Raw genomic sequence first — 25,564 nt, 5'->3', positions numbered from 1 at the left:
GATGACTATTCGTCATTTTGTTTCAGGGCATGTAACATGTGTCCCAAACACAAAAAGCTTAGTTAAAATTCTACTCATGATTTTGAGGTTTCGTTCAACGTTGGCAATTTGGCAACCTTGCAAGTTTAGCCGAGTTACCAATTAGGTAAATCTTCCCAATTTACTGTACTGTTAACTTCAACGGAGTTGGCATTGATCTTTCAACTAATTGGCAGTTTGGGCAATATAATCAACTTGATATGTTAGCAGTAATCATCTTTGTTTTTGCAATCAACTTTGTTCATCGAATGTTCAAGTTTTTCGTTGAAAGTTCATGTCTTTTGTTAGAGCTTATATAATTAGGTTGTTAACAATTGGTCAAGAAGGTGATGATAGGGATTCAGAAGGGTTTAGGTTCATCAATGCTTATATCCGAACAATTATAATACAAAATCATACCGAGTACTTGTATAATTATGAAGGGAACTTGAGAAAATGCAAATATACTGTAAGATTATGTTCTCATAAAGTTTGAAGTAGTAAACTTAATGATGTTCATTGCAACATATTTTTGCAAATGTTTGTATTATGTATGCAAGTGAGACTGAGACTGCTATGCACATATACACTTACAACGGCACTACAAAATGCTTTATACAATATAAAAATTTGAATGCTATACATGAATGAGGTCTAGGCGTATGTATCAACAATTGGAAGAAAGCAACCAATAGCTCAGGAATCAGTTGTATAAAGAAAGCTTATGGCTGCATCAACTTAATGATGGCAACATGGGATTGGAGCCGAGTCCAGGACCTCCTAAATAATCAGACCCAGCATGCTTGACCCTTCCAGAATATCGAATATGCCGCAAGAGCCTTGCAAGGAAGGTGTTATGGCATATAGTTGAGCTATCACAAACAATGGCAACATGCTTGCGTGCCCTTGTTATGGCAACATTCATGCGCCTACTATCCCCAAGAAAGCCAACAGCACCCATTGTGTTTGATCGAACCTGAAAATAAAAGCTCAGTGTCACTTGCCATGTACAACAAATAGTGCAAAATATTCAGCCTATCAAGTTTCTGTTAATTTTACAATAAATTTTTTAGGTAGGCAGCAGAAAGGACAATGTTCAAGATGAGACTTACCATAGAGATAATTACAGCATCAGCTTCCCGGCCTTGAAAGCTATCAATTGTTGCCACTTCAACCCCTCTAGTCTCCTCAAATTGATGGAGCTTCTCTCTCAGCAGTTGCACTTGAGCAACATAAGGAGACTGAACCGCAATGGCTTTTGGGCTCACACCTGCATGATAGAGAATACTTTATCAACTTCCTCATTATATGAAGCTCATCATCAATGAAAAAAGCACAACATTGTAACAGTTGCATAAGGAGTGTCTTTATAACAAAAGTTTGGGTGCAAGTGTATAACAGAGGTATATCTTCAGTAAACAACTGACATGTTTAAAATTATAAAGCAATTCAATTAAGAAATCAGAATTCTCTTTAAGTTAATCAGGGTGATTACTTAACTTACATTAGTCATCACAATGTAATTAAAAACTAAAAACTGTTTAAATAGTTTGCAACCATGCAAGTTATGTTACTTGTATGATGAATGATGATTATGGCAGAATTACGGAATTACCTAGTTTGTGCTGAGGAATGCTCCATTGAGCTCGTGTTTGGTAGGCAGAAAATAGCTAAATTTGGGGGATTTAAAACTACCTAAGAAATTCTCGCATAAACATGGGAGCTCATCACTCAACCACTACCCATCCTCCCAAGTCATTCAGAATTCCCACATTGGGGGTCAACAAATAAAAAAATGGCCCTGATTTTTTTTTAAAAAAAAATTAAAACAATTGCCCTCAACCTTCCTCTATTGATGAGTCTACATGACTCCTTTTCTCTACATCTTACCAACAAGGCTGCAAAAACAACTTGGGTTTCAAGCTGCAATTCTCTACTTCTGCTTATATGACGAAACATCTCAAATAGAATTTTTTTTTTATTTTTAAATGTGACAAAGAGGTGAGAAACCTAATTAAATCCAAATTCTACATTCAAAAAAAATTAATGGCTCATTGTGCTTTTTTTTTTTTTTTTTTGACGAAATCATTGTGCTTTTTGTTAATCATATTTAAGCTTCTTCCTGATTTGATTGGTTATGGTGTTATACACTAATCTTTTTGATATGCTAATATTTTCATATAAAAGCTGATTTGTTGTATACTACATAAGAAGTTGATCGAGTAAACCAAACACAAATTAGGAAATCAATTCCCGGGAATTTCAAACTCTTTAGTACCAACCAAACATCACAAGGCCATTTCCCAAGAAATCTATGAACTTCCCAATGGAATTAAATTTCCGTGTGAACCAAACAATCTAGTTGATATTAGGCAACCAGGATGTCCAAAGGTTTCCATAAGTTAGTTCTGCTAAGAAAATGATGATGGTCTGTGAGGAGACCTTCCCTAGAACATAAGCCCCATGAAACAACCGATGATCTTTGTAGGTGGGCCTAGCGTTTTTGAGTGACAGGAAGATGACTGTAATGTGGTTAGCCAATCTCAATTGTACATGTCTATGTTGATAATTTATGAAAGCATTCAAATATCCCCAAAAAAATGGCACATGTAAGAGATTTCAATGTATTAGCAATTTAGCATGTTTTCTAAGTAGAAACAAACCTGCATAAACCAATGAGAGGACATGCTGGATAACAATATTTGCCTCTCCTTCATTGTAGAAAGAACCAGTACCAGCAGGATCCATTTGTTCCTCACAACCAACAGATAAATAACCATAACGCATTCTCGTATCCAGTAATAGCAATGGGCATTGAGTTATCCAAGTTTGCTGCAAATAGGGAAACATAGGCTTTAGCGACACAGATACAACAGAGACTTAACAAATTTGGTGAATTTCTTTTATGCATCATTATTTTTTCAACCAAAACAACTTCAATTATTACAGATGAAACTGTAACTTTACCAAGACATTGTGGTAATTGACGCATGCAAGTGTGGCTCAATAGTCCAAATAAAAAGACATAGATGGGGAGGGGAGAATAGAGTTTGACTAGTTTTCCTAAAACAGTCTCCTTTTTTTTTTTTGGGTTAAGCCTAAAACAGTCTCCACCACTAATTTATCAAATATTAGACCACAATCTATCTCCTAGAGTCCTAGATTCTTCCAAGCTAAAATACTAAACGTCTTTATTGCTAGACAAATTAGACGCCAACTAATAGCCCATTCAAGTCATAGGTAAGTGTTGTGAAGATTTAACTATAAGGAACTGACATACTAATTTCAAAGGTGCTATCACCTGCAAGGCTATACAAGGATTCTATTTGCTTTTGTATGTCCTGAATATGCCTCGATTAGATACTCAGGTAATACTGGGAAGAACTCTTGAGGTAATTATAACGCAAGCTTGCAGCTACTTTTTCAGCAATCTGGGACTCTAGATATCCAATGGCTTTTTAATCAGTGTAAATCCAATGCTATTTGCTATAGTGCAATATAACGTGATTAGAGCTCCCATTCATAAGTTGAAAATGGCAGAGCCTAAGCGGCTAGATATGAACTCCATTTCACCCAGATAAGAACTAAGTAGATATACTTGATCTCAGTACTTGACATTGATTAAAATCAAAGAGAAGCAAAACTAGACTACTGGTCTATATTAGCTTAATTTTACTGGGATTGGGATAACGTAAGGCTTCAAGTCAGGAATGTTAATTTTCCAACTACAGAAAAATAGAAATAAGATGCAGGTTGACTTCGTACCCAGAATACTGAATTGTAATCAAGTATCTGAAGTTGTAAGTTAATCGGAAGAACAAAAAAAAAAAAAAAGGTTCCGATGCTTGATTAGGAAAGGAAAAAAATAAATAAATAATATATGAATGTATGAAAATTTCTCATGATTGCTATCCAGAAAGCAAGAGAGAGAAAAAGAAAAACAAGTAAGGTCAAGGGTCTCAGGACATGCAAGAAAAGGGGAAAAGCCCATTATTACTAAATAGTTGAAAGTGAAAAATAAACGATTAAAAAAAAAAAGTAAAGTCAAACAACTACTTTTAAATATAAATAGATACTAATCAAGGTTACCTTGACGAAAGGAGAATCTATAAGGAGATGAGATGAGACTTCTGCAGCAGACTTCAACAACCCACCATACATTTCCTTGGAAGCCCAGCTAGCTATGGTATCATTCATCCGGTACTGAGTTGTCAACTTTGCAATGAGCATTCCTCCATGCAAATTTGCTGCTCTTTCTAGAAGGGAGATTCCCAAACCTCCTTCCAGTGCATTCCTAGATAAAACCACTGGAGCAAGCTGGCAATGATCACCTGCAAGCACACAGCGCCTTCCCTGCAGAATTGGGATCCAGCATGAGGGTTCAATTGCTTGCCCTGCTTCATCAATGATAACTAAATCGAAGGGCCCCAACCCTCGGATCTGTGGATCTGCAGCTCCAATATTAGTGGCAAGAACAACTTGAGCAGTTGACAATGTGTCTTTCACAATCTCCTTTTCCTTCTTCTTTAATGTCTTTGCGAGCTGCTTTATAAGCTGACGTATGCCAGCAGCTAATGAATCATCCTTTAGACAAAGTCTCAGGTCTTTTCTTAAATCTGATCTTTTCCTTTCTATTTCTGTCCTGAAATCCCCAATTTTGGAATTGACAATCTCACCTAATGATTTTGAAGCAACAGTGGCAGATATTCGGGCTGGATTTCCCATTCGCACAATATTTATTCCAGTATCTGAAAGTTTCTCAACCATGTTGTCAATAGCTGCATTTGTTGGGGCTGTAACAAGCACTTTTTCACCGCGTTCAACAGACAGAACAATGAGTTGTTTTAACAACCTTGATTTTCCAGAACCAGGTGGCCCTTGGATAACCAACATAGGCCGTTTTTTATTCAAACCCAAGGCCATTGCTTGACACTGAGAATCGTCAAAACTGCTACTGTCCACCAGACTGTCCTCTTCTACTCCTTTCCAGTCTACAACATGATTGTCCTCCAGCCAATCAACATCTTCTTTATCACCAAACAGAGAAGCCACAACAGCAATTGATGGATTTTTCTTCTGCAAACCATTCTTTTGCAGTAGCATCAGCGCCTCACAGTTACGCTAGAGAATAAATGAAGAGACAATAGTTAATCAAGAGTAAATCAAATTCAAGAAACTTTCTAAGTGAGCCAAGATAAGATAATGCAAGCACACCTGGTAAACCTCTTAACATTTTTACAAAATGCAAGCACTTCACATAGGTTAATCTTCACATAGGTTAATCTAACCAATTTTTCATGCTAAATCTATATTAATATTTGTACAAGGTTCACATCTCATCAAAACAAAGGAATCTAACAATTCATATTAAAAATTATAGGAAGAGAATTGCAAAGAAACAGCACTAATGTCCATCAAAAGAAACTAACAATTCAAAGAAATATTAGCACTGCAAGGAAACACATTAATGCAGATACAGGTATGCAACTGATGCTAGTGCTTCAGTAAAAATATCTATCAATTACAAATATTAAAGAAGAAATTTAACCGCAACGTGCTATAGCAACTAGTAACTAGAACACATATTAAGGCGATGACCTTTAAGGACCACAGACATGTGTGTCGCTTATGTAATGCATGCACGCACTTACTCACTTACAGTGTAACTTATATCTATCTTTCCAATATTTACCAGAAACAGAGCCAGTTCATCTTTTTCCAATTACCTCATATGTTCGTGTGTCAGCCAATCCAGGAATGCGATCAATTCGCACAAGCTTTCCAAAGAGCTTTGAAAAGGTAGCATCACCACGTCGAGACTCCAGAGCAACGCTAATACTGCAGCCATCCTCCCCAAGATTATCAATAAAACCCTGCATGCATGAAGTTGCACCAGCACCTCTGCTATCACATGTTCTTACACAAACCATATCACCTGGAGAGAGAGTAGTGGGTGGCAGCTGGTGATTACCCTCCACTCTAAACACAACCAAATTCATTCCACCTAATCCTGCAGGTATAAGAGAGATGCTGAGTCAAAGTAACAACGGAATTGACTACTTTATGTAAGTTCATGTCACAAGCTGAGATACCAGTTGAAGTGCTAACTGCAGTTAAGTTACAAAGCGTATCACAAAGCTCTTGTTGTGATTGCCCATGGCTGACCAAAAATTCAATTGGCTTGGAGAAATCAGAATTTTCGTCAGGTGTAGGCACAGCATTTAACTCTTCTTGAGTAAATTCCAACTCTGAATCCCTTTCTATACGAAGCAAATTTGCCATATGATTGGTAAATTGATCAATGGTAGCCTGCATCTTCCTGACCTTGTTAATGTCAAGCCCCAAAGCACCACGGGCAGGCTTCGGCTGAGTGACCTTCCTGGCTATAGCTTTGTGCTGCGCTGTTACATTCGTATGATCAGATGAAAAACAATCAGCAGGAGGCATATTAGGATCAATAAGCTATCGAACTAATCATTGAAGCAGTAAATTTATCAAACAGTCCACTGTGCACAGCATGATTATAAAGTTTAAACCGAACAAATCACACCGGCTTTTTACAATCAAATTCGCAATCCATTTTTGAACCCAAGCAACATACAACATGCTTAGTTGTAGTGAATTCCATTATCATCATTCTAATATGACAGTTAGCAAATCCTAAAACCCTGCAAAAGTATCATACTCGATTTTACGACACCGCTTACAAAAACCTAACATTCATCAGGTAATCACAATCTCAGACAACTAACAACCCTAAAAACAGCAATCAAACAACCAATTCATAATACAAAGGCATAAAAATGGACCTGAATTAAACAATTGCTTAAGCAACTTCCATGACCGCGTCTCCTTCCAATCCGGCACAACCGCCTCGCGTTCCAACTTCTGAAGAACATCCCTAAGCTCACGCTGAAAATGATCAAGCAAAGTAGGATAATGAGCACAAGCCTTCAAACAAACAGCTTCAAGACCAACTGGCATAGGAATTGCAGTAATATACGGTTGCGCCTCAATCAAAAACGTCACACCCGGTCCCATTCGCTGCTCCAACTCCGAGAAATCCCCTCGCACCTCCGCCGCCGCAAACTCCGCCGCCATCGCACTCATCCCTTGCCGCAACCACCGCACCACCAGCTTCCCTAGATCTCGTCTTCCTAACGGATCTCCATTGTGATACAGCGCCTTGTTCGCAATCAAATTCCTCGGCTCCGGCAACGACGTCTCCGCCGGCGCCGGCACCGGTGGAGTTTTCCGTTGATTCCTGCTTCTCCTCCTCTTCGGAGCAGCAATCTTCGTTTTTCCGTCAACATCGCCGCCTTTTCCGGTGATAATTCTGGAATTCGAGAACACAACACTCGGAAAACGAAGCGCCGCCGCCGAACTTCCGACAAACCGCGTTCTGACGGCGGATGAAGTCGACGTCGAAATGCGAAGCTTCTCGAGGGCGAGAGCAGAGGAGCCATTACAGACATGGTAGCAAAAAGCTTCCATAACCGAGTTGAATCAGCAATGGCGGAAACCTGCTACTGAGTCAACTCGGTGCAACGCATTATTTTAATTTGATTTTTTGATATAAATAGTGGAGAATTTAGAAGAAAGAGAGATATTTAAGGGGGGGGTTTTGTAAACCAGAGACTGAATATGGGGTAATTGAAAGCGAAAGGAAAGGGGGGTTATTGACGAGACGTTTGGTAATTGGGAACCAATAGTTGTGTTTGGAAGGTGGGTTTTGGGATTGTGGTTGGACGACGTGTATTAATTGGGTTCCCAGTTTTTAAATTTGTGGGGATGGAGTGAACCAACGTTATTTTACACTGTGTGGCTCTCAGTCACGGGAGAATGGGGATTACTAGTGTCGACTGTCTCCGCCTCCGTTGACGTCTTGATTTTTTATAACTTGCCCCACGGTGGCCCCGCCAACTCGATCTTTGAATCTATTCTCTTACAGAATCTTTTGCGTTCATTGGTAATCCCTCGTAAGTTAGAAGCTTTTGATATTTTTTGTATACACCTAGGTGCATGATGCACCAAATTAATTCAAAATTACGGTCTATTTGGTAACACTATTATTTTCTGTTTTTTGTTTTTTTATTCAAAATTATATGTCATATAGTGAATCAAAAGTTGATCAAACATCGTGATAGTTTTGAAAACTGGTAGAAAAGGAGAAACAATTGTTGTACTTTTGTTTTTTTTTTTCAAAATGTCAAGAAAATTGAAAATAAAAAACAATATCAATCAAGCTCAGTTTTTTTATTTTCATTTGATGATTAATTAAAAATGAGGCATGAATACCCATGGGTGTATTGTGCACCCGAGTGGCCGAGTATATATAACATCATAATAATCTCTCATAAGCCATTAAGCCACACGGCGGAAAATTGCACTTTAGTAAAAATCAATTCGTATGCCCAATGTTTCTAATTAATTGACACGTTTGATTTTTTCACTATTCGTATATTTAGGCCATGTTCACTTCACCTTGAAAAAATAATATTCAATAAAAAATAATTTCAGTTCGGTAAAAATAATTTCAGTATTGTAAAATTCTATAAACTTAAAGAAGATATATAATAGAAAATCAGTTAAAGATAATTTCAGTTCAGTAAAATTAATTTTAGTTCAGTAAAAATAATTTAAGCTCAGCAAAAATAATTTCAGGCCAGTAAAAATAATTTCAGTCCAGTAAAAATAATTTCAGTTCAGCAAACATAAGATAAAGTGAATGGAGCCTTATTTTTTGACTTTTTATTATTCATTTTTAAAACTCATACATCTTATTTTAATTAGGTTAAGAGTACAAAACTATCACGGATTTCTATAATTTAGATTCAAATTAAACTTATTAAACACTTCTTTTTGTACGGGGGATGTGTTCAAATTGGGAAAAAAAGTTTGACGTTAGTTTTAATTTATTAAATCCAAAGAATAACGAATTTATAGACAGACAAGTGAGATTTCATGTCAACAAAATGATGTACTAACGAACAATTGAGAGTTCGATACTACGTTATCTTCACTAGAATTAAGGTGTTATAGTATGCAATTTTTAATCTAATCTATGCGAAGCATAAAAATTTCTAGGCTTAGGGCCTGTTCTTATACGTTGAAATTCAGTTCAGTTTAGTTCAGTTCACTTCAACTCCTAATTTCCTTCTCTTATAAAATATTCATTTCAGTTCAGTTCAGCTGAGTTCGGTCAATGAGAACAGGCCCTTAGTCAAGTTTTGTTAGCTCTCGTATTTTAATTAGACTTTGACCTTTTTTTTTTTATGTTAATACAAGATTTATAAACACGTATTATCAAGTAAATCAATCTTATTAAAGTTGTCTTAATGTGTATTTTATAAATACATAATTTTTATATTATTACAGCAATACAAATTAATAATATGAAATTAGGAAAATAATAATGGTCTGACTTAAATTTGAATAGATTCAATTTGTATGGTTTCTTTAAGGAAAAAAATAGCAAGATTTTGAGATAAATTAATGGAAACATAATGGGAGTGGAGTCTAATAGTTTAATGACCTCTCATAGTCCTTATACTCACACAGAGTACTAATTGGAGTAATTGCTATAATTACTAAAGAATATTTTATAAATATATTTCATCTATTTTCTTTTAAATACAACACATTTTTGGTACACACTTTGAAAAAGAGATTAAATAGTGGATACGGATAAATTATTCAAAATAAAATTTATGCATGTAGTACCTAACCCTAATGTAATCTTGGTGTTCAAATTATTTTGATAAAGTTGCATGCTAAAAAATGTGAGAAATAAAATAAATTATTTTACTCTAATCATCTCCTTAAAAAACGTGTCAAAAAAAATATGTTGTATTTTAAAAATACAAGGGAAGTTTGATGTATGTATGATCAAGGGCCTATTTGGTTGAACTTGCTTGTTTTAGCTTATTTCAACCAAAATAAGTTCAATTAACTTCAAAAAAATATAGGAAATTTATTACCATCAAGGTCCGCATTTGCGGAAAAAGAATTCATACATACTAGCAACTAAGTGGACGACAATATTGTTTGCATGTTTAACATGAAAAATAAAATCAAACAAAGGACCATAGTACCAATTAGGGCTGTACACCGGTCCAAAACCGGACCGGACCTGAATGGACCGGGACCTGAATTCTTGATTTTTAAGGACCGAAGACCGGACCTGAATCAACAGGTCCGGTTCCGGTCCAGACCTGAAAAATCAAGTCCGGTCCGGGTTTGGACCTGAATAGACCTGATTAGTTTTTTTTTTTTTGATTTTTTTTTAAATAATATGAAAGTGCTGACCTGTTTAGACCTGTTTGGACCTGTTTAGACCTATTATGGACTTGTTTGGACCTGATTGGACCTGATTGGACCTGTTTGAACTTGTTTATGGACATATTTAAACTTATTAAATAAAAAAAAGTAGTTTTACCGGTTTCAGGTCCGGACCTGAAATTTCCGGGTTTTACCCGGACCGGACCTGAAACCCGGAATCCTTGAATTTCAAGGACCGGGACCGGACCTGAATCTACAGGTCGGTTTTCAGGTCCGGGCCAGTTTTTGTACACCCCTAGTACCAATAGGCAATATTATTAGAAAAGGACTTCAATTAATTATAGACTATGAAACTTTAGATAAATTCATGGACTTAGATAATTCTAAAAAAATTTAGACTAAAGTACATAATGTTTTCAAATGTTTCACACACAAACAATACTACTTTAGACTAATTTTCTCTTAGAACAAAAGGTGTATATGAAAATTTTCACACAAAAATACACATTTCTCTAGAAAGTATAAGTCAATTAAAAAAAAAAAAAAAGATTTAAATTTTTTTTGTTATTTATTTATTTTTTTCCTTATAAATAGTGTTAAATATCACTTTGAATAAAAGGTGTTTTAAATTGCAATTTGTAAGTTTTAGTCTAATATGAATTTTTCCAGTGTAGTTTAATCTAACATTCTAATGTAAAGTTTTCTTATTTGCTTGTTTATTGTTTGAAAAAACATGGCTCCATTTATATTTTAATATTTTAGTACATAAGGAAAATACTCCACTTGTTTCTCATTGTTGATGCTACTTGAAATCTTTGTTACTCCATATTTAATACGTATTATATTCATGGTTTCGTCTTATGTATTTAATGATTTAATATTTTGATTTATACATATTAGTTTATACATACCCCTGATTTCAAAAAAAAAAAAAAAAAAAAAAAAAAAGAACCCCTAAATATTTTTATAGTAAACAAAACAATTAAAGATGCAAGAACAAGAAAATCAAAGTAATTTGGGGAATTGGGGCAAATTATTATTATTATTATTATGAAGCAAGGGCAAATACTGGAGGGTTAAATTAATTAGTTTTCTTACCTCATTACTATTTTTTTTTTTAAAAACAAAAATCTACAGCAAAACCATTGTGAAAAAAGTCACCTTGAATTATTTCAATCAAATCCTTAGTCTAAAGCCCATGAAAATTCTAATAGCGTCTTGGTGCACCCAAAACTTACCATTAAATGCACCTATCTGCATGTGCACCTAGATACATGTAGTAATGTAATCCAAAGTTGTTAATTAGTTACTCTACAAGACTAAAGCAATAGAAAATTAGAAATGCTTCTTCATTGGCACTATTCTAGCCATAGCCATTTCACGCAAATCCTTCAATAAAACAGCATGAAAACTCAATAATTATTTTTCACTCCGGTAAAACCTATTTTAAAAAATTATATATGAAGTAAAGTTATTTTATTATTATAATTGTATAATTTTAACCGAATGGATAATTCATGTCAACGAATTTTATTTTTCACCCACGACCCACCTTAAATAATTACTTGTACTAGTATAATTTATAATTTTCCAAAATTCCACTCTACCCGTAAAATAGAATACATTATACAATAAAGAAAAAGTCATAAAAATGGACCGGGTTCATTATACGGAAGATGCTCCGCCGATGACCGTATAATCAAAACTCCAGTCACCCAAATTTTTAATCAATTTTGGCACCAATACCGGTCGACTCTATCAATTCCAACCCAATTTCCCCCAATTTTTCAATCAAATCAATTTCTCAATCAAATCAAACCAAATTATCCCTTCTTCTTGTAATTGATCTTCAACAAGTTTCACACTTCACTTATTCGGATCCTCAATTTACACCCGGATTCAATCGTTTAACGATCCGAACCCTAATTAAGGTTCAATTTTGATCAATTCATCTGCAATCGGATGGTTACAAGATGAGGCATTAGCTCTAATTTCAATAATTTGAAGAAATTGAATCAGTTTTCGAGGTTTTTGAATGAGGATGGGATTGCAGTCTTCTGGGTGAATTAGTATGCGGTTTTGATTGGAATTGTTGATTGATTGGTGGAGGAGAGAGAAAGAGAGGAGGATGATTGAATTCTGCAATTAGACTTTTTGTGAAGAAGATTAATCAGTGGTTTCTATGGATGAAGTCAACCATAGAGATGGCGGCGAGCTTTCGAATGAGTTGCCGTCGTCTTCGCCATCGTTTGCTTCGGGGTATTTCCCCCGTCAGCTGGCGTTTCGTCCCTATATATTTTCCCAGGAAACGAGTAACAAGTCTAAACCTTTGAGGGTTGTGGTTAGAAGACCTGTAAGTTTCTCAATTAATGTCTTGATTCATTCTTTTATGATGTTAGTTATTATGTCAATGATTGGAATGTTCAAGTCTATGATTTTATGAAGAAATTGCTTAATTTTGGTTGAAATTGAAATGTTGAAGTGTCATACCAATGTAGTGTACATTTGTCGAGTATCTGACACGGGTACTTGAGGTGAAATAGAGAGTCGGAGTAATGTTGTTTAGCAATATTTTAGATGAGTGGTTATTGTAAGTAGTTGATTGCCGTTTGAAATTGATGGTTGAATGAGTAGCATGCTAATGTGTGTGTATGGTATGTGTTATTTTTTTTGGTTTGTAGTTGGTGGCAAAACTTACAAAGCACATAGTTGAAACTTATCAAGAATGCAATCCCGACTTCAAGTATACTGATGAACTGAACCTTAAGAGGTTTTTAACAAGTCCATCTGATGGAGTGTTCAATGATGGCCATGATAATGCAAATTCGGATCTTATTCTTTCAGTAAATTACGTCTTGGTCAATTCTCATACACAACGAAGGTGTGATTTCTTATACTTATTTTTAATATACCCCCCTCCCCACTCTCACTCCTCACCCTCAAAAATATCCTCCCGGGCCCAATAGAGAATTTACTAAGAATTAATGTAGTGCCAAAATGCTTAAATGTCGTAGCTTTGTTAGAATTTACTAAGAATGTTGATGTAATTTATCAAAAAGTTTTAATTGCAATCCAATGTGAAATATTCAGACATTGATTTAAATGTCGTAGCTTTGTTAAAATTGAGGGTGTAGAATTGAAAGTGGTGGTAAATTGGTAATTGGTACAGATTTTCATACATTTAAAGCGGATTCAAAAGTGAATCTTCTATGACTTATGTGCACTCAGTTCCCAATAGATGGGACTTTTAGTGAGGCGCTTACTTACACTGATCCCCCTTTCCAATACAAGGCTTATGCAAGTCCCCCTTCCAATAGATTTTGAGAGTGAAGAGTCTTTGTAGGGAGAAGACTATTAATTTTGGACAATGACTAGCTTTTATAACTTCTGACTGAAGCCTCTCATTTATTGGACACTACAATGATGCATTTATAATGCAGACTGAGAAAGAGTTAGGGGTTATAACCAGGAATGGTTTAAGTTTGATGATGAAGATGAGCCTTTTTAGGGGAAAGATCATTATTTGGACAAAGGCTTGCTTTTGGAACTTTTATTTGATAATGATTGATTTATAATATGTGCAAATATGGAATGAGAGTGAGTTAGGACTTATAATCAAGAATGCATTGTGGAGTTTTATGTCTTTTGGATATGTGGACATAGCCCTTTTAATTATGATGCCAGTGAAGAGGGTGATCGATCTTGTACCAATTAGTTAGTTTTATAGATGTGCAAGGGATTTGATTGCTTTGAAAAAGAATACAATGTGTTGGTTGATTTGTTCAAATGAATGCAATGGTCTATTCATATTCCATAGGCATACCAAGCTCCTAATTCTCGAAACATCCAATTTTGTAGATTCCATCCTCCCCTTAAAGAGTATTCTACAGAAATCCTCTTTATAATGTTCTCACATCCAAAAGATTTTACTTACAAGGAGGTTGTACAAATTTCCTTCCCTAGTATGTACAACTAGACAACTTTTTTGCCGAAACCTTCCCCATTAGCAGTTTAGCACACCTTATTGCTTTTTGCAGCACTCTAGAAATGCACTACGCCCGTGCTGGGAACAAAAAATGCATTTTTGGTACTTCATCTTGAGAATCCGTCTCATCCGTCTTCTTCATTGGCTCAAAATACTTTTCATATATGTGAAAGCCCATTTTGGACTCCGTTTGGCCCACCAAATAGCCCATTATAATATTAGTGTCTAATGGTTGTTCATAGAAGACAAATCCAATTTAAAGCTCTTTAGGAGAAGCATTGTTCCTGGCAAGTGGCAACCATGAGCACCCACTAAGCAATGGCTGTCCACATGTCCAACGACCCACAGGCCACAGCGCCTCCTGTGGTGTAGGAAATTCCTTTTGACATGCATCACCTTTCATCCTTCTATAAGAGAATCTCCTTTTCCAAGACCAATTGTATATTATTTGAAAAATTGCATACCACGGTAATGCTTTTTCCCAGAATTTATGAATCATTTTAAAGATTCTCCTGTCTAGGAAAGTATTCGTTTTAAAACCTTATCTTTTCCAAATAATTTTAGTGGTGGTATTAGATTATCTATAAAAGACAACGAATATGATAATTTCTAGCAAGCTTTGTGGAGTCACAGGTCACACTATGGCATATGAATATACATAAAATATTATGCCACTCATCAATTCTCAAAACTAAATTTTTATCCTTTGTGATGTGTAGTTTTTCCCTTGATTATAAAAGAAATGAAAGACAAAAAATCAAAATTTTGAAAACAACGTAAGAGGATGAGTTTGAGTTTGATAACTATTGTTGAATTGAAATTAGGAGGTGCAATTGTTGAAATAGTTTGGGAAAAGTCAAAAGACATGGAAGAACATTTGGAGGTGGTAAAGGTGAAAAGACAAGGAAAGAGAAGAGAGAGGAAAACGAATAATTTATTTATTTTTGATAAAAAATAGAAATGTAAATACCGAAATACAATGGGAGGACGCAGACATGCAAAATTTGCTGCTATAAATATTACTGTGGAGGATGACAATAATTGTAGAAAAGGCCAAACCAATAACAGAAATAAAAAGCTTTTGAGGATAGGTAGCTTGCATTACCGGTCCATTGACTCTATTCAACTACTTCGCGTGTTATCTGGATTTTTTAGTGTTTCGATTTACTTATGGCTTGTATTTAGCTATTTAGCCCCTGTTTGTTCATTAGATGGGAGGTAAATAAGTATTAGGTGCATGTTTTGTGCTGGTATCTTTTAAGGTATGCTTTTGTTGATGTAAGTGGTCTATTTTCCTTATTTATCTCTGTTGTCTAGGGGTCATGATAGACAAGAATATCATGCTGCAATTTACAAGTGCTGGTAATTTAGTTTTTTTATTTTATTTTAACAGATACATTGTGAAAGATATTCTTGGACACGGGACATTTGGACAGGTTGCCAAATGTTGGGTGCCTGATACTAACAGTTTTGTAGCAGTCAAAATCATAAAAAATCAGCCAGCTTACTATCAACAGGCCTGGGTTGAAGTCTCAATCTTGACTACGGTACCTTAGCTGATAATATTTCCCGCCGTGAAGTTATTATCACTGGACCTGAATAACTTTTCCTTCTGCCCCCTTTGCAGTTAAATAAGAAGCTTGATCCTGAGGATAAGCATCATATTGTTCGCATTCATGATTACTTTGTATTCCAGCGGCATCTTTGTATTTCTTTTGAATTACTAGACACAAATTTGTAAGTTTGGTCTGCCCGTGACTTTGCTATATTGCTGTTAAGACTTTATATGTGACTTGTATTGATACTTTTGTGGCAGATATGAGCTGATAAAACTTAATAATTTTAGAGGGCTATCGTTGAGCATAGTACAGCTCTTCTCAAAGCAGGTAGAACTTGTTGATATCTATAGTACTTGCTACAGCACCTTTAATATCCTTTGGATTGCTAAATATTGTATTTAATAGATTTTGCGTGGGTTGGGACTGATGAAAGATGCTGGTATTATCCATTGTGATCTTAAACCGGAGAACATTCTTCTGTGCACAAGGTGAGTTTTCTTCCTGTGAACACATGGGATAGTGGGAACATGTTGATGGGAAAGGTGGTTTTCTGGTCCTCTTTATAGCAAAGTATGACACTGTTATGATATTGACAGTATGAAACCAGCAGAAATTAAAATTATTGACTTTGGATCTGCCTGCATGGAGGATAAGACTGTCTACTCTTATATTCAGGTAAGGCTCTTCCCATTCACTAATTCACTTTTTCTATTGATAATGATGATTTTTACTCTAGTTTTTTACATTTCTTGCAGAGTCGTTACTACAGGTCTCCAGAAGTTCTTCTTGGCTATCAGTATCCTTTGTTACTTGCTTATTATGTCTTTCTTCCTTAGGTATAGTAATATTTGATGATTTGAGAATTCTCACCCAACTTCCTGAATAAGGAAGATGATCATACCAGAATCATTTTCAGTTATCTCGCTACTTGTCTGCTTGTGTTTGCTGCACAACCAGACTACCAGAGTACAAACACATATAGATAGAGCTGAACTGTTTCAGTTTTGATTTGATATATGGCTGTTCCTTGTCCAAATAAATTATGAATGAATGAATGATGCATTGAATGACATGCATAGTTGCATACCTTGACTATGTTTTTAAGATATACTACCGCCATTGACATGTGGTCATTTGGATGCATTGTTGCTGAGTTGTTTCTAGGCCTCCCTCTATTCCCTGGAGCTTCAGAATTTGATCTTCTAAGAAGGATGATTCGTATACTCGGGTATGCTTCTCTTTTTTCTTATGAGTCATTTTTGTACGTATAAATTAAGTCTAGGTGTGGTTCTTGTGCATGACTGCAGTTCTTGGATAACTATTTTGATGCTAAATCGATGTCCAGTTTTTTAAGTTGTAACAAATAATCTCATATTTTGTTAGTTCACTGAAAGCCTTTTATTATATCCTATGCTTTAAAGGCTTTTAATGGCTCAATGCTGGCAATTCTTATACAACAACAACAAAGCCTTAGTCCCAAAATAAAATGTAAAATTCCCCCACTCAAAGTGAAAATGTTTCATTTTGAATTCCTTATAATCCCAGATCCATTTCAAGTACATTTATAAATATAAGTAATATTACAGTTCAAATTTGTTCTAGGTACACTGTATATTCATTATATAATCATCTTCAATTTTCATTTTCATTGCTTACAAGTCATAATCAATCTCTACTCTTTTTTATTCTAAATCCACTATTAGTAGTAGGTCCAGTGAAGGCAAGGACTCATTTGCATTTAATTTTAGCTAAATGTGCTCATTTTTTTCAACTGAAAGTGCAATTTTTTATTTATTTATTATTTTTAATTTTTTAATTTTTTTTATTATTTGTTACATTTTTTAAGCTCATCAATATCATGTCCCCACACCTTTGAACTGAATTTTAAATCCCTATATGTGCAAATATGTTTCTTTTTCTTAAATTAAAAAATACACTTGATGTTATCTTAGCTAGATACATCTTGTATTGGCCAAAGAGAAGATCATTATGATATTCTCCTTATATTTGATCTTTACTGAGTGTTATCTGTATTTGAATTTTTGTAGGGGTCAACCCCCTGATTATCTACTAAAGGATGCAAAAAGCACGAACAAGTTCTTTAAGTTTGTTGGAAGTGTCGATCATGTAGATGCTGGACATGTTTCCATGGGAGGAAAAAGTGCTTATCAAGCATTATCTGAGGAAGAATATGAAGCAGTATGTGTTTGTACCCTTAAGAATCTGAGATTGTTAATGAATAGAATAAAATTTGAATTTAATCATTGGTTGATGGCACTTCCTGTTAAAGAAAAAAAGGTTGATTAAGGCTTGGTATTTCCTGTTTAGGCTTTGCTTCTTTAAATACTACATTACCTATTATTTTGGATTTTTGCTATGCAATGACAAGTATGATTCCGACCAGGGTGTGCAACTGCAACCTTTGTAAAAGAGAAATGCCTGAAACAGAAGGTGATTGTGGCCTGAAGCTAATAGGCTAGGACCTTAAAACACCGGCAACACTTTTTTTCCTCTTAAAGCTATTGTTTTCTAGTTTTCTTCTTTCTATATACCGAATTTTAGATTCTTTTAGCTTTTCATGCTTTCTACAGGTGTTTCTTTTAGAGACATGGATAGAGGGGCCATATAGGATACGTTAACTAATTGTAGCAGAAACCCTGGAGTAATGAAGATATGTCAGAAGCAAATAGGATACATTGACAAATTGACCATTTCTGTCCCTTGGTTTTTAGCTTAATTAAAATCTGCAAGCCCTAGATAGTGGGGTTCAAACACTTGGGGGAGCACCTTGAGGAAATCCAAGTAGTTGGAGATAGTGTATCTTATTCTTATAAAACACAAGTAGCTATTGCAGATTGGGTTAGATTCCAATCCAAATAGAAGCTTTTCATAATAATTATCAAACTTGTCACTACTTTGAGAAAAGCGTAGTTTCTCAAAGTAGTGAAATTTTTTAATGTTTTAAAATATGGCGCTATATGATATTATGGTTGGTCCTTTTTTTAAATAACTATCAGATTTACTGTTTCCTGTCTTCATGCAAGTATTCTTTGAATTTGTGACAGAGGGAGAAGAAAAAACCTATGATTGGAAAAGAATATTTTAATTATATGAATCTTGAAGGAATTGTTGCGGCCTATCCTTACAAGAAAAATTTACCCGAAGAAGACATAATCAAAGGTATGTACCATGTTTGAATTCTTTTAATATGCTTCCTGTATGATAATATTGTCAAGTCATGCTTATTTTGGTATGTATTACCTTCGAATTTTGCAGAGAGGCAAATACGGTTAGCTCTTATTGATTTTCTAAGGGGGCTTGTGGAGTTTGATCCTGCAAAGCGATGGTCTCCATTTCAGGTTTATTAATTTTCTGTCATATCAACAACTTTGTGTTTCTAATCCTTAGTAATCTGATGTAGTATGATATGGATGACGAATTTAGATGATTGGCATTTGAATGCAGGCTTTGAAACATCCTTTTGTGACTGGAGAGCCATTCACAAGCCCTTATATACCTGTTTCTGAGACTCCTCGTGTGGTGAGCAGTTTTGCACACCAATATTCTTTTTGAATTATTTTACCGTGGAAATTTGAAGCTTTTAAAATTCTTGAATTCTGTTAGCATTTGTTATAAGTTGTTTTTCAAAGTGTTGGGTTTACTTTACTTCTTCCAAAGGAACACTTGGAATATAATTTCAATTATACTAGCAACTTTTCTTTCACTACTGTCCTTGTTGTCTTTCTGGTGGTACATCCTTTTATGTTGAATTGAATGGGCTATGCTGAAATTGCACTTTGTTTATTTGTTGAGTGACAAATGATTATACCCATTGACTACAATATATTAAGAAAATAAGACTCTAGAGCAACACTACAACGGATATCATGATCCTTTGTATAAGAAAGAACTTAACAGAGAATACCAAGCCCTCAAAACTTTGAATCTTTGGGAAGAACTATACATGGAACATGGTTGCTATTTTTTTCTATATTGGGTGTTGGAAACTGAAAGTAAATTTCTATTTAGGTGGCTATTTAGTAAGCATGGCTATGTTTAGTTGTATAAATTTGGAGATTGCAATACATGTACGAGAGTATGGAATAAAGTTATGAACAACGATGACCTCTGAGTCATTCCTTCATAATTGATTATTCTGATTGTGCTCAGGTAATGTGTTTATTTACTGAGACTTTGGCATCCCTATCAAGCCAAATGCATTAATTATAATATCAAAAAGATGTATGCACTTGTTCAGTAAAGTTGCTGGTACACCAATGTGGCTTTATCAATTCAGAATCCTTGAATTGTCCCTTGTAAAATACCATGTGAAGAACCAATAAGACATATGGCTGGTTCCTCTACTTTTAAAGGAAACACATTCTAGCGATGTTTCTTTATGGTCTTCCTTAAGCTTTTGTTGTAGTCTTTTATTAAGATTATTTGTTTAGATTAAAAGTGCTGATTTGCAAAGGAGCTTCAGCCTTCAAATAGAGTGGGACTGAGGAAAAAGATTGTAAAGAGGAATAATTTCCAAGCAGCAAGTTTTCTGATTTACCAATATGAGTTTATGCTGATATTGGGATTCATTGAACTAATAAGTCTGTTTTGAGACATGGTCTCTGAAATATTATCTTTTTATTTTTTTTCTAATTGCAAGTACATATCAATTTCTTTAGTTGCAAGCTTCTTATTTTTTCCATATGTGGATGCTTTGCCATTGTAATTAGTTCATTGGTTAGTGTCATTCTATCTTTCAAAGTCTTCTGTTTTCTTCTTGCTATCCTTTGTTTGTCCCTTCTTCTTTGTCAAAGTTTCTAAAACTTTTTTTTTCTCTTTCTGTGATTCCGTATTGGGAAGCCGGTTAGCCCAGTTTCACAAAATTTCAAGGTGGACCATCATCCTGGGGGAGGGCACTGGTTTGCAGCCGGTCTCTCTCCACATGTAAGCTTGCAGGCTCTTTAGATGCTTCTTTTTCATTCCCTAGGCTATTGTACTAAATGTGCTATGGCCCACTGCCTCCATGCTTCACTTTCCAAAGAGTGGGCTTGGAGGGAGTATCCTGTTGTCACATCTCTGTGTCTGACTTTTGATATCATTTATGCAGGTTTCTGGTCGTACTTTATCAATGCATGCTTCCCCACACATTCAGATGCAACCGTATGCACAAAGCAGTAGTTATGGTAGCTTAGGAAGCCATAATAGTTATAATGATGGTAATATGCTTGGAAGTAGCTACGGGAGCTATGGGGATAATTTTAATACATTTACATACTTTTCACCCGGTTGCCAATCTACGATGAATGTTCATACTCAAGGTGGTAAGGCAATGGTCGGAAATAGCCCTGATACAAGGTGGAAAATTTATCACCGGCCACAAGGCCCACATGGACTTGGTGTTAGTCCATCTGCAGGAAATTTTGCACCATTTCCGCTTGGAGTTAGTCCTTCACAGTTTACTCCGCCAAGCAGTTTCACTCAGAATTCTGGCTCACCTGGACATTATAGTGCTGCATCTCCAGCAAGGGGAAATTGTCAAGGGTCTCCTCTCGGAAAAGGTATTGCTGTTAGCAATTTTAACCGGAGAAAAAGTTGGGGACATTCCGGAAATATACAGTCTCAAGAAGGTACATCCTCTGCGCATTGTCAAGGACAATTGAGTGGAGGTCTTTGCTTCAGTCAAGGTGAGGGCAACACACAGTCACAGGTACCTGGTGGTCCACTGCATATACCTATAAACTCTAACATGTCAAGTTGGAAGCCGCCATCTGGTAGTAGTAATATCAGTACTGATAACTCTTTTTCCCACATGCCAATTTCTGGTTCGCATGGTTCAAGCCTTCAATTTTCACAAATTAAAAGACCTGTGGATGAAAAGCTTGATGTAACAGCATTGCCTGATCCTGGCGATTGGGATCCAAACTATAGGTATGTAAATAGTACCTCCCTTGGGCATGAAAACTTGGACTCCTTTTGTTGTTTCTAGATGATATACAGTTTTACTCACTGGATATTTTTGAATCACAAACATTTTTGTAGTTTATTTCATTTTCATAAACAAATTGTTTTTTCTTAGAATACTCTGTCATGGTCTTATGGCTTTACTTTTGTGTTCTTAGGAATTTATCTTTATTTACTTATTTTTTATTACTTCAAATATCACTCTATGAAAGGGAACATACACATAAGACTTCAGTTGCTGATCACTTCAAGTTGTATCAGTCAGCATGGATACTAGTCAATCGTGCTTTATTACTTCATGCATTCTATTGGAACTTTGGAAGTTGAACTCACAATAAGATGCCAAATCCTCACTTGAGCTTACCAGCTTAAACCCAACCCACTAAAAGATAAATATCTTCCATTTGAAAAGTTGGGCATTGGCTCATTATCTGTCCCAGTCTACGCTATTGCTGGAGTAATTAGATTATGCTCAAGTTGATGCCAGCAGTCAACAAGCTCTGCTACTCTACATTCACACAGCTTTTAAATTTGAAATGTTGAACAAGAAAAATGTTCTTGCAGGATTTTCTCTCAAAAGATTACTTTGATATAGAAGATGCCAATGGTTGTTGAATTTCTGTGAAATTGTTATGCCTCTGTTTGGACAGAGGTTATGTGAAATAAGTTTTGTGCTTTTTTCACTTCTGTTATTCAAGGTGGAAGACTAAAATAGAAAAACATCTGTCATTGTGTTTCTAATTTTTAAAGCCTATGCATTTTTGTAAGCTTTGCCGTTTTTCTTTTTCAGTGATGAATTACTGCTGCAAGAGGATAGTTCTGATGTGAGCAGCATCACTTCTGAGTTTGGTAAAGCGGTGAACATAGATCAAGCTACGGCATCACCACAAACTTTAGGTTTTGGAACATACAGCCATGATTCAAATGCAGTTACTAATGCAATGTGGAGGTAATTAATGTACTAGTTGAGTTATTTTATTCAGTTTCATCTGTCGTTTGTAGGAGTTGAGGCATGCATGTAGATGATAGAATTGGTTTCCTGTTTCCATATGATTTCTGTTATTCATTTGTGTGTGGTCAATTTATTATCTAAGCTGTGCTGAGAATTGCCCTTAGAAAATGCATCCAAAGCATTCTGTAAGAGTTAAGATGTCCTATAGAAGATTTAATTGCCTGTATACTATTAGTAATTAGGTGTTCAATAAACTGAAATCTGTTGTGTTGTTGAAGGGCTTTGCATATTTGATACAGTGTTTGGTAGATTAAGTAATAGGAGTTGTGATTTCTATCGGATTGATGTTGCCATGGTTATTCAACATGGGCATGAGTGTTGAGCTCAGTGTAGGGAAATTTGGATCCAGGGCCCAGTGGATGCTAGTTTTGTTACTTAATTTACTTTAATGTTTGTGATTTGATCCAGGCCCAGTGGACCTGTTCAAGCATTTTCAAAACCAGATATGAACAGCCCACCTGCTCACAATCTGCCTCTTGGGTATGGTCGTTCAATGTTAAGGGCACCACAATATATGTCACAGTTGTCACCGACCTCCCTAAGTCGTTTGGGACAGCCGCCTATTCAGCGTACGAATCATGGGAGATCATCTGTTACTTATGGGAATGAGGGGATTAATATGAGGCCACATCACAATTCTTATAGCTATGATCCGGGATATCCACATAACAGCATGCCATGGGGTATGCACAAACTTGATCCTGATATTTCAAGCAGTTCTAAATTTGTCTTCCCGCATATGTGAAATAATTGTTTGCCTGTTCCTTCACTTTTGCTGCTTATTTCCTTTTTTGAAGGTCAACATTGGGGGGGAAGAAGATAGATACAATACTGTTCTTTTTGATAGCCCTTGCCCTTGTTTGGTAGGTCGCAGAACAAACCATCCAATCAATATTCCACCATCACAAGGAAGAAACGACATTGGAAGGATATCATGAGATTCATGACCTTGCAACTGCCCACAATTCACTTCCATTATATTCCATGGAGCTCGCAAGAAAGCTCCACTTTATATGCTTCCTTTGTGAGCTTGTGCTGTAGAATTCTCCATCCTGAACGTGCTCATTCATTGTCTTGGGCTATTATCTGTTTCATTTATTCGAATTTTGGAAGTAAATCTTCTGGTTTGCTTTAGTGGTGTTCCTTCTATTGTTTTCTCTTATGCAATGTGCATCATTTTGAGTGAAGGCAAAGTAATTACAAATGTCTCCCCACAAGTCTCAAAATATGTTGAACATATCTAACTGTTGTCAAATGGGCCAAGCAGGTGAAGGCATCCGTTTTTCATTGACTGTACGGTCACGCTGAGGCTAACTTGACAGTGCTCTCAGTATGTTAGCTATCAGTGGTCCATCATCAGTTGACCGTAGAATTCCAGCATCTCCCGGCTTTACATCAGTTTGGATATCCGGGGAGCTCAAAATCTAATGTAGAAGATTGGTTCCTTCAATACTTTTTGGCCGTTTTCTGATTGAAATACATGCATATTAATTTGACATAGATGCTGCATTGCTTTGCGTCTCCTCACCACCAAGCTCTAACTTTTGAGACTTCAAAATTGGCTGGACTTATGCTTTCTATATTAATTAATACTGATATAGAGGAGATTTGATGCATGCTAGAAGCATAATATTGTTTGTTCTGTTTGTGTGAAAATTTTTGAAAGCATAGCAAACTTGTTTGATGGGTAGCAAGGCAAACCTTACCAGTTCATCGCGATTCATTTACTTCTTGTTGGCATGTACTCCGTAGTAAGGCAAACTTTTGAAATGAAATTGATATCAGCTATTTTGTGTATGATTATAGACTACTAGGCTTAGTAGTGGTTGGAAAATTGATGTCAACTCCTTTGTGCTTGGTTGAATTTTGGCCATTAGCAGTAATGGGAAAAAATATTAGTGAAAACTTCTAAAGCTGGATATAATATTATCATGACTCTTTGTGATGCATATTCTATAGCAAATGTTAAATAGAGGTACAAAATGATGATTCATGCTATTAAGCTATTTGATATATTGCTATTTGATACTTCATATATTGCAACCATTCTGTACAATGGACGAGTGATTCATGTTTTCAATTTTAGACAACAATAATGAAAATCAAACTAAGGGCTTGTTCTCTTTAGTTTATTTTCAGTTCATTTCAGTTCAATTTAGCTTCAATATATATATAGTTGTTTATTTGTTAGCTCTATCATTTGATTTCAACTTTCAAGTAATGTAAATAGAATTATTTAAATTTTGGATACCCAAATTAATATTGAAATATTGTACATTCAAAAGAGATTTAATCGAAGTTGTTGGTCTTACATAAATATTTGTGTTGTAAAATTTACAAATATTGTGTTACCATGTGTTCTAAAGCACCGTAAATTCCCAACTGATAAAAAAAAAATTAATATCATAGTCAGACTTAGGGCCATTTTTTTCAACTTATTTTCAATTTAGTTCACTTCAGCTCCAATCAGTTCAGTTCAGTTTTGCTCTGCTCTAATCAGTTGAGTCAACTCAGTCAATAAATAAGAATAGACCCTTAGGAAGTTAGGAGTGCTTATTGGGCGAGCTGAGCCTGAATATGGTTAGCTTGGCTTGTGGAACTTGAAACTTTATTTGTCAAGCTTTGACTAAGTTGAGCTTTGACCAAGCATGAGCGAGCAGAATTCGAACTGATTACGAACAACATTGATGATTATTATCCTTAGTTTACTTGTCTTCTTTATTTTTCATTATTAAATTTTTAATTTTG

General features: G+C 35.4%; 2 protein-coding genes across 4 annotated transcripts; one reads left to right on the top strand and one right to left on the bottom strand.

Annotated features, from left to right (window-relative positions):
- Positions 1 to 483: 483 nt before the first annotated feature.
- LOC145631745 (DNA polymerase alpha-associated DNA helicase A-like) lies at positions 484 to 7,643 on the bottom strand. 2 transcript variants are annotated; one of them, XM_081683911.1, is made up of 8 exons: positions 7,022 to 7,643; positions 6,828 to 6,930; positions 6,111 to 6,414; positions 5,745 to 6,028; positions 4,108 to 5,139; positions 2,682 to 2,850; positions 1,131 to 1,288; positions 484 to 994 (listed from the first exon to the last, which is right to left on the bottom strand). In XM_081683911.1, exons 1-8 carry the CDS (start codon positions 7,510 to 7,512, stop codon positions 752 to 754), a joined length of 2,784 nt encoding a protein of 927 aa, XP_081540037.1. In that variant the 5' UTR covers positions 7,513 to 7,643; the 3' UTR covers positions 484 to 751. The 2 variants fall into 2 exon arrangements, with proteins under 2 accessions (XP_081540037.1, XP_081540036.1); XM_081683910.1 differs by having other exon boundaries at positions 6,111 to 6,419; positions 6,828 to 7,640.
- A 4,281-nt stretch (positions 7,644 to 11,924) lies between these two features.
- LOC145631744 (dual specificity protein kinase YAK1 homolog) lies at positions 11,925 to 24,009 on the top strand. Of its 2 annotated transcripts, none has more exons than XM_081683908.1 (18): positions 11,925 to 12,652; positions 12,981 to 13,180; positions 15,678 to 15,831; positions 15,912 to 16,021; positions 16,101 to 16,170; positions 16,249 to 16,331; positions 16,440 to 16,518; positions 16,599 to 16,639; positions 16,949 to 17,071; positions 17,892 to 18,042; positions 18,909 to 19,023; positions 19,120 to 19,202; positions 19,309 to 19,383; positions 20,704 to 20,787; positions 20,951 to 21,771; positions 22,595 to 22,753; positions 23,225 to 23,499; positions 23,684 to 24,009. In XM_081683908.1, the coding sequence occupies exons 1-18, from the start codon at positions 12,482 to 12,484 to the stop codon at positions 23,752 to 23,754; spliced, it is 2,865 nt and encodes a 954-aa protein (XP_081540034.1). In that variant the 5' UTR covers positions 11,925 to 12,481; the 3' UTR covers positions 23,755 to 24,009. The 2 variants fall into 2 exon arrangements, with proteins under 2 accessions (XP_081540034.1, XP_081540035.1); XM_081683909.1 differs by having other exon boundaries at positions 23,614 to 24,009.
- Positions 24,010 to 25,564: the final 1,555 nt, after the last annotated feature.

Source organism: Chenopodium album, chromosome 5 (genome assembly GCF_948465745.1).
Source record: "Chenopodium album chromosome 5, dcCheAlbu1.1, whole genome shotgun sequence".
NCBI classification, from domain to species: domain Eukaryota; kingdom Viridiplantae; phylum Streptophyta; class Magnoliopsida; order Caryophyllales; family Amaranthaceae; genus Chenopodium; species Chenopodium album.
The sequence above is the reverse complement of the archived record's forward strand: the minus strand, read 5'-3'. Positions and strand labels throughout refer to the sequence as shown.